The sequence below is a fragment of the Anarrhichthys ocellatus genome, unplaced genomic scaffold (genome assembly GCF_004355925.1).
Source record: "Anarrhichthys ocellatus isolate YVR2014 unplaced genomic scaffold, GSC_Weel_1.0 scaffold1, whole genome shotgun sequence".
Classification (NCBI taxonomy): domain Eukaryota; kingdom Metazoa; phylum Chordata; class Actinopteri; order Perciformes; family Anarhichadidae; genus Anarrhichthys; species Anarrhichthys ocellatus.
This window is the reverse complement of record NW_022280031.1, coordinates 9757129-9768734: the sequence shown is the minus strand read 5'-3', so window position 1 is coordinate 9768734 and position 11606 is coordinate 9757129. Positions and strand designations below refer to the sequence as shown.

The window sequence follows — 11606 nt, the reverse complement described above, 5'->3', positions numbered from 1 at the left end:
CAGAGGGTCATGTCTGCATTCATAACCATGCGTGTGGGCCCATGGCTGGCTCAGCAAGGTGGATGGGTAAGAAGGTTTTTAATGCCTCTTCAGAAGCGACAGCAGTGGACGCGTTTTCGGGTTGTCTGTTCGATAACTCACGAATGCCTTGAGCTAATTTTTTTCAAATTTGGCACAAACGTCCACTTGCATTCAAGGTTGAATTATTTAGAAGTTGGTGGTCAAAGGTCACTGTGACCTTGCAAAACACCTTTTTGGGCCATATCTTAGGAGTGATTATGCTAATTAGGACAATTTCACACCAACGTCTAATAGGATAAAATTATGAAGTGATGACATTTAGGACAGGCATGGATGTAAACTACAACGTGACTGGCTGGCGGAGGCATACAACCGCAAGGCGATCATTCTAGTTTTATGTATTTATCACTTGTGCAGGTCGGGACAGGTGGAGAACTACAATATAAAAGGGTTACGGTTTTGAACAACAAACACCAGCCCTTTGCACCTGAAGAGTGTTAATATTCATGACACCAAACCCAGTGGTGCAAACAATTCAAATACTGCACAAACTAAAAAACAGGAAGTTTCCTTTCACATTGTGCCACCACTGACCTTTAGGTGCAACTGTTTTTACAAGCAATCAACTTATGATGTAAGTGGAGAAGATTTCGATCAGAAAAAAATACTTTTTGTCATTATTTTATGTGTTTTTCAGTCACTATAGTTCATGTCATGTAAGTTAACTTTATTTTCATTTCATAACCCTCCCTGATTTTACAAGAAACTATTCTTTAGTTAAAGTGAGTCCTCTTCCAGTTCTATAAAGCACCACGACTGACTGAACATCAGATACCTGAAGAGGTGCGGCATTGTGGCCTTGTGCTTCCCCAGCAGCCTTTATACAACTTCCTTGATGCAAATTGAATTCTTGTGAAATGAAACTGCACTGAACTCGACTAACCTTTCTGCATTGACGCAACAGGAAAAAGCAGTGACATAGTTTTAATACCACATTGAGTGGATGATATTTCTTTATGTCACCAGTACCTGAAACAACACGCTGCCACCAACCACCAATTTCTTTGGTTTGAACAATAAACATGTATTTGTGGTCATTTTAAAAACTGAGATCAACCAGATGTACAATGCTACGTTAGACTTTGCATAGGTATCTACTGAGCATGTATCCTGGATTAATACTGCAGCCATTTACTACTTGATTACACAGCAAAAACATACAATTAATATTGCAGTACAAAGGTTGAGTGTTTTGAAACCATTATACAAGGTAATTAGTTTTATCGACACATTGAGAAACCATGCAGTTAAAACCAGAGCTCCATCTGTGCATCTGCATCCTTAACATTGTAGTTCTGTTTTTTTTTTTTTTAGCCCCATGTACAGTTTCGTTCTGACTGACTGACTTTCAGGGGAAAGTGGTTTGAGAAGGAATCTTGCCAGACCAGCCTCTCTGCGATGGAGTATGCTGACCCGAACAACAATATTTCACCAGATGATCTCGTGGAGCCACTGTATTATTCTGCACTCTGTTGTCACACAGGCAGACATCTGATCACACACTAAACTTCTTCATTTGGAATTTCAGCGCTTTCACGCTGTGTTTCAGTTTTAGACAATCTTGCTCAAATCCCAGCTGGGGGTGCCGGTGCACATCACAGGTTAATGCAATCATGTGTGTTAAGACAGTTTGTTGAAGTGTAATTTCTGCTAAACAGACACAAAAAAAAGATTTAAAAAAGTCACTTTCACATTCTCATAAATGTTTAATATTATAAAATATTAATATTACAAAATTATATTACTGATGTATCAGTGATATTTTTCTCCACTACTTCTTGCTTGCCTTCTTAGTTACAATTCACATTACAAAAAAAAGCTCTTGCTAAGTCAATGTAATGTGCAGTTGCAATACTTAAGCTTTTGAACAGGCCACGTTCACACTTTGGCATCCATGTGTGTCTAAACAGTCTACTTGATAATGATATGCCATTTTCGGTGCTCAATCAAACTGTGATTTCATGTCATTTAAGTGTTTCTGTCCTTTATTTTTGCACAAAATAGATACGGGCACTCTATTATGTCTTAAGCTTATAAACCCTGTTTTTTGTGTCTTAATTGCATTCAGTCATATTCAGCATATACTTCTAGCTACATTTTACACACTGCATGCAATTTTTACATTGGGTGAAACATTTTTAAAAGGAATGTTTGGTATATTTGGAAACTTTGATGGCTTATTGAAAACTTGATTAAAAGGATACCTTTTCTTTTTTGGTAATTTGTTTTTTAATGATTTTAATAAAAATGGGAAATTTGGAAATGGTTTCTGAATTACTAAATTGTGGATATAACATTGTTGAGATAGTTTTGATTTCAAACAAGTATGTTTTAGCATTTTATAAAACAAGACAAACTGCTAATAAGTCAAATGTTCTGTGCAAATGTGCTTATTTTCAGAATAATAGTCGTACTGTTTCTGTGCAGAAAACCTGCTATAATACAGCTTGAGAAATGGAAGAAACACACGACACAAAAGCTTCCAGTAATATGCCATTGTGTTGAAGATAGCAAGACTTCATCTTGTGTGTGTAAGAAATTAGAACTGTAGATATGTTTTTATCTCATCGCAGACAATCGTGTCGGATATCATTTAATCTATATTCTCAAATAATAAATACTTAAAAATACTAAAAACTTTAATACTAAAAATACAATGTTAGGAAAATATTTTGATCTTCAATAATCATTGACACAAATAAGAATATATGACAGGGACGGGTTTGCATTATTTTTTAATGTTTTGTAAGTCTCCTCAGCCCAGTGTTGCCTCATATGTAGTTTCACTATTGTGCAATAACCAGCAGAGTGCAGCGCTGACCGCTTTCAAGCACTAGATGCCAGTGTGAAAAATGCCCCACATATTTGATGCAACATAATCTACATGGAGTGATTTTAAGGGACCAAGACAAGAACCAAATTTGATATTCTGTTTCAATGCAACTTTTCCTCTATTTTGCAGAATGTATGCTCGGAGGGTGGACATATTTAAAAAAAAAAAAAATGGTGTGTTTCTAATTTTTCTCGATCACAGAGCCTGCATCTCTCTGGCTGCAGTTCACACTGGGATGTAAAGGCATCTGACTGTAGGTAATCACCTCTGTGAGAAAGATGGAGAGTCAAGGGTGTGTGTAAATATGTGAGACATTCTTGCTGACAGTCTTGACACAACTAAAACAGTGTTAACAGAACAATTCATTTGAAGTGGCATAAATGTGCTTGTCATGTAGTGTATTCCTTTATTTGAAGTAATGTACAGACATCTCATTCTTGGCCTGTAGCAGATATTCATGACCACTCCCGAAGTCCAGCTGTCTACACAGTCGCACCACTCTGTGCTGCTGTTTGGCAGTCTGATTCAACTCCACACTAACTCTGTGAGACATGGCGGGGGACTTCTGGGCCAGGCAAGCCAAACCAGCTGGGAAGCAGATCCGGCCGCTGAAGGCTTTACAGGGTGAAGGGGAAAATAATCTTTGACCCCAGACTGAGCTGAAATCCATTCACTTTTATTTACCATTTATAAGGTGAATACTTCGAACAGACACTGCCTTTGAGACTGCATTTCCATTTAAAAGTATCATAACCCAGGGTATTAAGTAATAAGTAGGGAATAAGTAAAAACACACCTCATTCATATATGTCAAACACTATACACACTTATATACAAGATTATATAGGGCCTTGAAGAGATTATTCATAGAATGAAGGTTCAGTTCATTGCCATAAAAACATACCCGGACCTTGACAACTTTGCTAGCATCAGCACACTCTTGTATCTTTGTTGTGGCCAAGTGAGTGAGATTGTTGCGCCTTTTCCCATTAGATATTTTGACTCGTCAGTGCAGAAAAATTACAGGTGGAACCAATAATATCAACGATGGATCTGTTGCAGAAAGTGGTGCGGTGCAGAAATGAACAATGCTATTAGAGACACCTGTGCAGTACAAGTCAAAATGACTCCTGAGAAAAAAGTCTGTTCAGTTAACAAGTTTTATAAAAACAAAGATCTATTTTATATCAATTTAGAAAATGAAATCTAAAAGTATTTAATAATTGACACCGACCAACAGTGTGTCATACACTTTGTCGATTGCGCAGCCCTCTGGGACAAACCTGGGAATTCAGGCTATACATAAACTTGACTTGACTGTCTGAGTGTGTGCATTTGACAGAAAAAGGTGAGCAACTGAGAAAGAGACAGAGATATCCTGGTATTTGAGTAATGATGTTGTGTTGTTGCGACCTGCAAATAACTTCTGTTGAATATCAAAACAACCATTATCAAATGCTATCAAATTCTTAGTCAGTGTCCATGATAAAAGCAACTTTATTTTCTTTCTCTAGTGTTTGATGGAAGTGTATTTGCCAACAGCACAGCGGTTAACATAAACTGCATTAGCAAAATGTTCACATTCAGATGAGATTAAGAGTCTGCTTTTGGTGTCTTGACTCCATCTATTGACCTATTTATTCATGTAATCCTTCATAATTAGAGATTTGACAAAACAGCTCACCATATTAATACGCACTGCTCTAAACATCCAGCACATGATTCCGATTCAGAACAGTTCCTACATGTACAATATATAAGCCATGAATTGTCTTTTTATATTGTTAATGTACATCTGAGAATTTTGCACAAATTGTGTTTCATTTACCACAGTAAGTAAGCAGACCAAAACTTAAAGTCACAATGTTGAGAATTACAAATGTCCAACATTGGCGCCACCCCAGTGGTGGTAAAAAAAAATACACTGTTTTAAACAATGTGTAATCCCAACATCGCCACCCCCATGCGTATATTGTCCTGACCTGAGGACCAACACATTTGTCACTCCCAATTCATCGAATACCGACGCTTGGTCAGTGCCCCTATGCTTCAAGCTATGACGTCTTTAGCATCAGTCTTGGATGTGTCACGGATGGTGTGTCAGTTTCCTCTCATCACAAGCATACAGTCTCCTTTCAAAATAGATTTCTAAAATAATTTTAAAATGCTATAGGCTTACTATCTTTTATATAGTGTATAATAAATTCTACACATAGTAGATGTATAAGCATTTTACAGAATCACAAAAGTGAGAAAAGTATTACTTGGAAACATTCTTACAAGAGCAGCAGTGAAAGTAAAGTGAGTACACTTGTTTGACACTTGTGTGTGTGTACTCTTGTAACACACAGTGCCACCTAAGGTTAAGACAGAGATTAATGTCACATTAACAGGTCTGTTAATTTGATGGGCCTTGATGTTGACTTCCACAGAGACTCTTTTACTCCTCGACTCCAAGAGTCAAATTATTTGTATGTGCACGCATACTTGGCCAATGAAGGTGATTCTCATGCTAATGAGTTCCTCAGCATAATAACAGAATAATCCTTCCACCCTGGCCCACCTCACCACCCTAATGCCCTCCACCCTTATTCACACACGAGTAGCTCTCTGCTAAGTGACAGAGGATCAAGGTGTGTACAAAATAACGGCCTCCCACCACCGATGACTTTAGCCTCGATACAGAGAAACATGAAGAGAATATCAGATGCTATTTCTGTCATAAAGCACAGAATGGATTCTGAAACTTCCACCTGCTAATGCACATTCAGCATTATACATTTAAATTAGGGCTCACCGTATTCTCTTACATATTTTGGTTACTTTCCTGACTCCATTTGTCTATGTCATTAAAAAATATCTATTGTTATGCTTGAAGGGTGTATTTCCCAATCTGCTAACTCAATCAACAGCTGTAAGAGGATGTGGCTCACTGAGGTGAATTTTTTATGGTACCTCCCATTTACACGTATACACATATAAGCTACATACAGTACACATTATAAGTGCCAGCATTTCCAATGTCCAATCTCACTTTTTTAAAGGGCAACACTGGTCAGTTTACTAACAGAAATGACAGACAGTACGTGATGATGCTACATCGGTATACCTACTTTGTCACAAAGAATCGGGGGGAAATGTAAAAAGTAAAATGCTTGCTAGTAGTGGAAAGGGCATGGAGATATATGTACAGTATAGAGCTCCAACATTCTTTAGATTCACAGTCCTGCAGCCACAGTTATAAAGTTACTAATAGGTGGCCCCACAGTTTTTTTAAATTGACCATTTGACAAATATCTAAAGGGGAGCATCAGGTAATTTTTCTTTCAGCATGGATGCTGTTTTCAGCTACAACTATAAGCTATTATTAGTCATTCTGACAGTCAAATGGTCTTAAAAATGTCAAAAAAAACTTGAACTGAATTGCACCACCCATCTGTAAGGGCCATGACTCTAATGAGTTACTGTGTAACTGACATTAGTACATTGAAACCACACCTTCGCCATACCAAAGATCCTTGGTCCAAGTGAGTCAATTTGACATGTTTTCATTGCAGCCACAGACTGTACATCCTGTGTCCTAGTCATCTCAAAGCACCAAGCTGGTTGCGCAAACTTCCTGCTTGCCCACTATTGGTTTACCAGATTAAAACTATTAAAATAGTTCCTCTTCATTACATTTTCTATCCTTAAGGCCACAGAACTAAGCATGTAAATGTAGCACACAATACGATGCATAACTATTTGTGACCATTTAGGTCATGAGTTTTAATTTGAATTCAGATCAGAAATACAAACAGCATTCACAACTTCTAGTATTTGTACCGGATGTGCTACAGATATACACTTAGTGATTCAAGTTCAACAGGTTGGTGTTGATACTGATGAGAAACCCCTTATGTTATTCGACATCATCTTCATTTTGTCAGTAAGTGCAGAAATAAATAATCAGTCTTCTTCAAATCAAAGTCTGATTTCAGATGTGTATCCGGTCTCCATGCCGATTTGTCATCCTGTCCTCTCAGAGTGTGTTGGATGGAAGAAATCAGTCAGTCCACGAAGGAGTTCCCTTATCTCTTTCATTCCTCTGAAGTCCTGTGATGCCATTAAGACTGTTTTGACCAGTAACCCCTCGAGCATGAAAATGTATCCAGAGTCTTTTCCATTCTGTGAACCGGTGGGGTGAAACTTAACAGTTACACAGCGATCCAAGGGTCACACATCATCATCATCGTCATCATTCTGCCTCAGCCTCCGCTCATGACTCTGTCCTCTCTGACTCCCTCTTTGAGGAAGCCGCCCGACTGGATCCTGACAAAGCACATACTGTTTCCAGATTTTCTGGAACGCTGTGCGAAATTTCTTGATGCGGAAAGCGTACACGATGGGGTTGACGGCCGAGTTTCCGTGGGTGAGGATGATGGCGATGTAGATGAGGAACATCGGCTTATCGCAGGCAGGGCAAAAGAGGGTGATGCAGTTGAGGATGTGAAGAGGGAGCCAGCTGACTGCGAAGAGGAAAAGAACCAGGGCGAGCGACTTGGCTAACTTGAGCTCCTTGCCAAAGTAACGGCTAGGGTCTGTGTGGCTAGCCGTCACCTACAAAGAGATAAAGGAGAAGATTGTCAGCGTATACATTTATATGTAGTCTAATTAGTTCACATTAAGTCTGTTTTCATAGCAAACAAAGCGACCACAAGAAGAGGAAGACCTCACCTTCTTGTTGAGCTGCTTGTGGATCATGTAGAAAATCTCGACATAGATGGCCAGCATGAGGAGCAGAGGGGGCAGCACCCAGCCAAAGAAGTTGAAGTAGACCATGTAGTCCATACTGATGACTGTCTCAAACTCACAGATCACCAAGAGGTCATCAGTGACCAGGGAGCCATTGTCACGGAGAAGTTGCAGGTTATTCCAACCCAACATGGGCGTGAGGCCAATTATGATGGACACCAGCCAACACAACAACACGGCCGTGCCGGCTCGTCGAGGAGTCACCACCCGCTTGTAGCTAGGGCAACAAAGGGAGAAGGTCTTGTTTTTAATTTAGGCCAATACAACATGTAAGTCACTGCAAAAGATTTACAACAAATACTCCCGTTGTGAAGCTAATAACTTTAGAGATTTTAACGTGGAGTGATTTTTTTTTTTTGGTTTAAACGCATGTTTCATCAATTAAGATCTTAACTGCTCGAAATATTACAATTCTTACAAACAGTAACACATACCAACTGATTAATTACCCATTGTAGCTTTAAAATCAGACAGAGAGAAAAATCTCAAGTCTTTTTGAAGGCTATTGCAAGTGAGGGAAGCAGAGCACATAAAAGCTTTCTTTCCTAATTCAGACCGTGCACATGGAACAGACAACAAGACCATATCTTGAGATCTCAGACTTGCACTGCAGTCAGGTTTCTGTGTAATGAAAATGCAAATGTATGATTGCAGTTTACTCAGAATGGCATTATATAGAACAAGTACCGATGACGAAAGGTGGCCAACCAGTAAAGCCTACAATAATGAGTCGGGCTCAAAGAGAGTCTATGTAACTTTTGTTGAACAGTATCCACCGTTGCCCTATCTAGCATAAGTTTGGTAACATTAACATTTTGTAACCATAAGCTGGTCATACCAGACCATGTAAGGCTGTAGCAGCAAAACCCCTGAGTGTGTTGAATTAAGCAGTGGTGCGTTTTGTTGTGTATGGATTGCCTGAGTAGATATCTGACATTTTCTAAACATTTATATAGTGAAATCCTTGTTCAGAATTTGTGTATTTTGTTGTACTGCCCGAGTTTATAGGCAGTGAGGTTAAGTAGCTTGTAGCTTCTTATCGTGCCGGCTCCCTGGCTAACCTCACTAATGCTAACATAGAAACACGCTGAGATATGTGCCAGAGCCAAACCATCATTTTGTGCCCCCCCTGCCCCATTTGCTTTCTCTCACTTCTCCTTGCCTTTTCACTCTCTGTCACATAAAGCCCACACACAGGAGTCCAGCCAGGGTGAGTCAGACACAACACAGGACGCATGAATGAATACTCAAAGGATCAAGAGAGTCTGGAGTATTCCCATATGTGACGACAGTTTTTATCTCAAGTAAAAAACGCTCTCTCCAGCTGCTTGTAAAGCTTGGCTGTCTGTCTGCATACAGATCAGCTGTCTGTTCTGCCAAAAATTACTTTTTTGGTCTTGACTGCCCTCTATATATCTCTATTTCTCTGAGGGATTTCCACCTTCTAACTTCAATCCTCAAGCTAAGCGCATTAGCAATACTTTGGACATTTTCAAAAATCAGACACACCACCCTTATCACGACAGTGTGCTTCCAAACCACCTCCGCTATAAAAAGAAATCAGCGGCTGGTAAATTGTTTCCCTCTAGTCCCAGGGGTGGTTTAGGGAGGGGGACTCAATTCTAGCTCATTTTATCACTTAATACAAGACAGTAAATTGCAATTCACTTGTGTTTAAAATCTGATGAACAGATGGAAGTATCTGGCTATAATGGATCAGCAGTGAGATTGATGCACATTTTCTTAGATATGTGACAGTAAAAAGACAGAGCCTTCACCAGACGAAATATTGTTTGACCTGATATAGAATGTGATTTATAATATACATGATACACAAAGTTACATCCAATACTGTGAGCTGAAAAGTGCTGAGAAACACTGGAGCACACTGATAAATAACAGTTAAGTCAATAATATTTAGCGTTCTGTCACTGCAACTAGTGCAATATGTCCTCTGAGTAACAGTTTTATGTGAGCGTTGGTTGTCAGCTTGAGAAATTATGCAATCCATCAACCAGCCACCATGAGCCTATTGATCAATCATGCATTCTCTGCCAGGCTCATTGTCCGATTAGGCAACTTGAAGTGGAAACTTGAGTTTTCAGTGAAATTATGGGTAAGGCAAGAGGAACTTTCCTTCGAACTGATGACATTTACAATTTTAAAACATATGTTACCATGCAACAGAAATGGCAGTCTACCATTAAGTTATAAACCAACCAGATCAGAAGTAGTAAAGAAAGACGGGCACATTTTTAGCTCAGACTGGAAAACAGCTGGCTTCCCCACAGATCTCTCTATCTATCTATCTATATATCTATCTATCTATGTTCCTTGTCTGATACAAATACGTTTGCTGCTAAAATACATATTCAGATTTTAAAAATCTTGTAAAAACAATATAGCCAAATCATTTTTTGAGGGAAATTTAATCAATTATTTTTTTTTTTTTTATGGATTATATTTTGAGAAGAGGGCAGTTAATACAAGATGTTTTATATGTGCATTACTTTGTTCCATTATAGCTTATAATTTGGATACAATTATGTATTGGAGGTGTGACACTTAAGGAGTTGAAAATAAATACATGAATAAATTAATTAACAAGTCTAAATATAGTTTGAAATGATATTAAAAACTGTTCATAAAATGTCAGCCTTGAAAATCACTGACTTTTATCACGCACTGACACCGTGTGGTTTCCCGTTGAGATATTAATGATATGTCAAAGCAGACTAATGTAGCCCTACTTTAAGGTTATAACTAATTAAAATGATTAGACACACCTTCCCACTACATATTACGGTCTATTTCTGGTTGCAGCTGAAATTAAAATCCTGCATGGTCGCTCTGGTGGGTGCCCATGGTCCGAGCAGCGGTCCAGACACAAAGGCTTCTTCTGTAAATGAGACAAGACATTGGGAAGTAGAAGAATTCACCTTTAGGCCTACCTCATGGGTATTTTGACTCTCAGATAGCGGTCGATGGCGATGGCCAGAAGCGCCAGGATGGAACTTTGAGTGAGGACGAGCACTGTGCAGGCGACCAGCAAGCAGCTGTAAAAGTGCGTCTTGAGTCCGATGCTGATGGTTATGGCGAGCGGGATGACAAGAGCCCCGACCGCAATGTCAGCCAAGGCCAGGGAGACGATGAAACAAAACGTGGTGTCTCTCAGAGACCGGTTAATACGCACAGCCCAGACCACCATCACGTTACCGATGACCGACGACACGGCGATCACCACCTCCATCCCGATGTAGAGGGCTTTAGAGGAAAGCACACCCGAAGGCATGTTCACGGATGCTGGAGGAGTGTGCGCTCCGCGGAAAAACAGCCTGAACGCGTCGAGGGAGTTCCCTGTTTGAGTTTTTTTGGCACCGACTGAGACACCCCGACTAAGGTTTCGCATGTTTTATGTCCCCACAGAGGCAGACGTAGTGTCTGTTGCTCTGAACTGTTTTAGGATCTGGTCCAGGACATGGAGCTGCGCGCAAGACGCAGGACTTGGTGCTCCATATGGTCCGAGACGGTGATTCCGCGAATGAAGTGACTACTTGCCGTCTTGCTGGCGGAGGGACAAGACGGACACGAGATACCAAATCCATCACAACCAACTTCCAAAAACGCAGATTGACAGTGTAGCTTTCATATATGTGGCAAAGCTTTGAAAAATAAGAAGAGTCATTTCCTGCTGAAGCTGAGTCATTTGCTACAGTTGGGCTACTTTATCAGGGTTTAGCTCCTCTATGTGGACATGATTTAGTTGCCCCAAGGCACTCAAATGTTTATTTGCCTCAGGGTAATTGTTTCTTGTGAAATAATCCCAGTTGATATGTGTCACCCATGGGAGTTTAACATATTATTGTCCATTGATCTTCTCTTTGCAAGGCAACCTGAA

The 11606-nt window shown here is 39.7% G+C and overlaps 1 protein-coding gene across 1 annotated transcript; it reads right to left on the bottom strand.

Annotated features, from left to right (window-relative positions):
- Positions 1–2662: 2662 nt before the first annotated feature.
- Positions 2663–11321, bottom strand: LOC116387588 (adenosine receptor A1-like). Its single transcript, XM_031854849.1, has 3 exons — positions 10660–11321; positions 7631–7925; positions 2663–7513 (listed from the first exon to the last, which is right to left on the bottom strand). The coding sequence occupies exons 1-3, from the start codon at positions 11115–11117 to the stop codon at positions 7130–7132; spliced, it is 1137 nt and encodes a 378-aa protein (XP_031710709.1). The 5' UTR covers positions 11118–11321; the 3' UTR covers positions 2663–7129.
- Between the last annotated feature and the right edge of the window lie 285 nt (positions 11322–11606).

What these genes read in the sequence shown, in the direction of transcription:
- LOC116387588 (XM_031854849.1), bottom strand. Translation starts at nt 11,117, where the DNA reads ATGCGAAACCTTAGTCGGGGTGTCTCAGTCGGTGCCAAAAAAACTCAA. An exon ending in AGAGTCAAAATACCCATGAG is followed by an intron (nt 7,926 to 10,659) that starts GTAGGCCTAAAG and finishes TTGTTGCCCTAG; the next exon opens with CTACAAGCGGGTGGTGACTC. An exon ending in ACAAGCAGCTCAACAAGAAG is followed by an intron (nt 7,514 to 7,630) that starts GTGAGGTCTTCC and finishes ATCTCTTTGTAG; the next exon opens with GTGACGGCTAGCCACACAGA.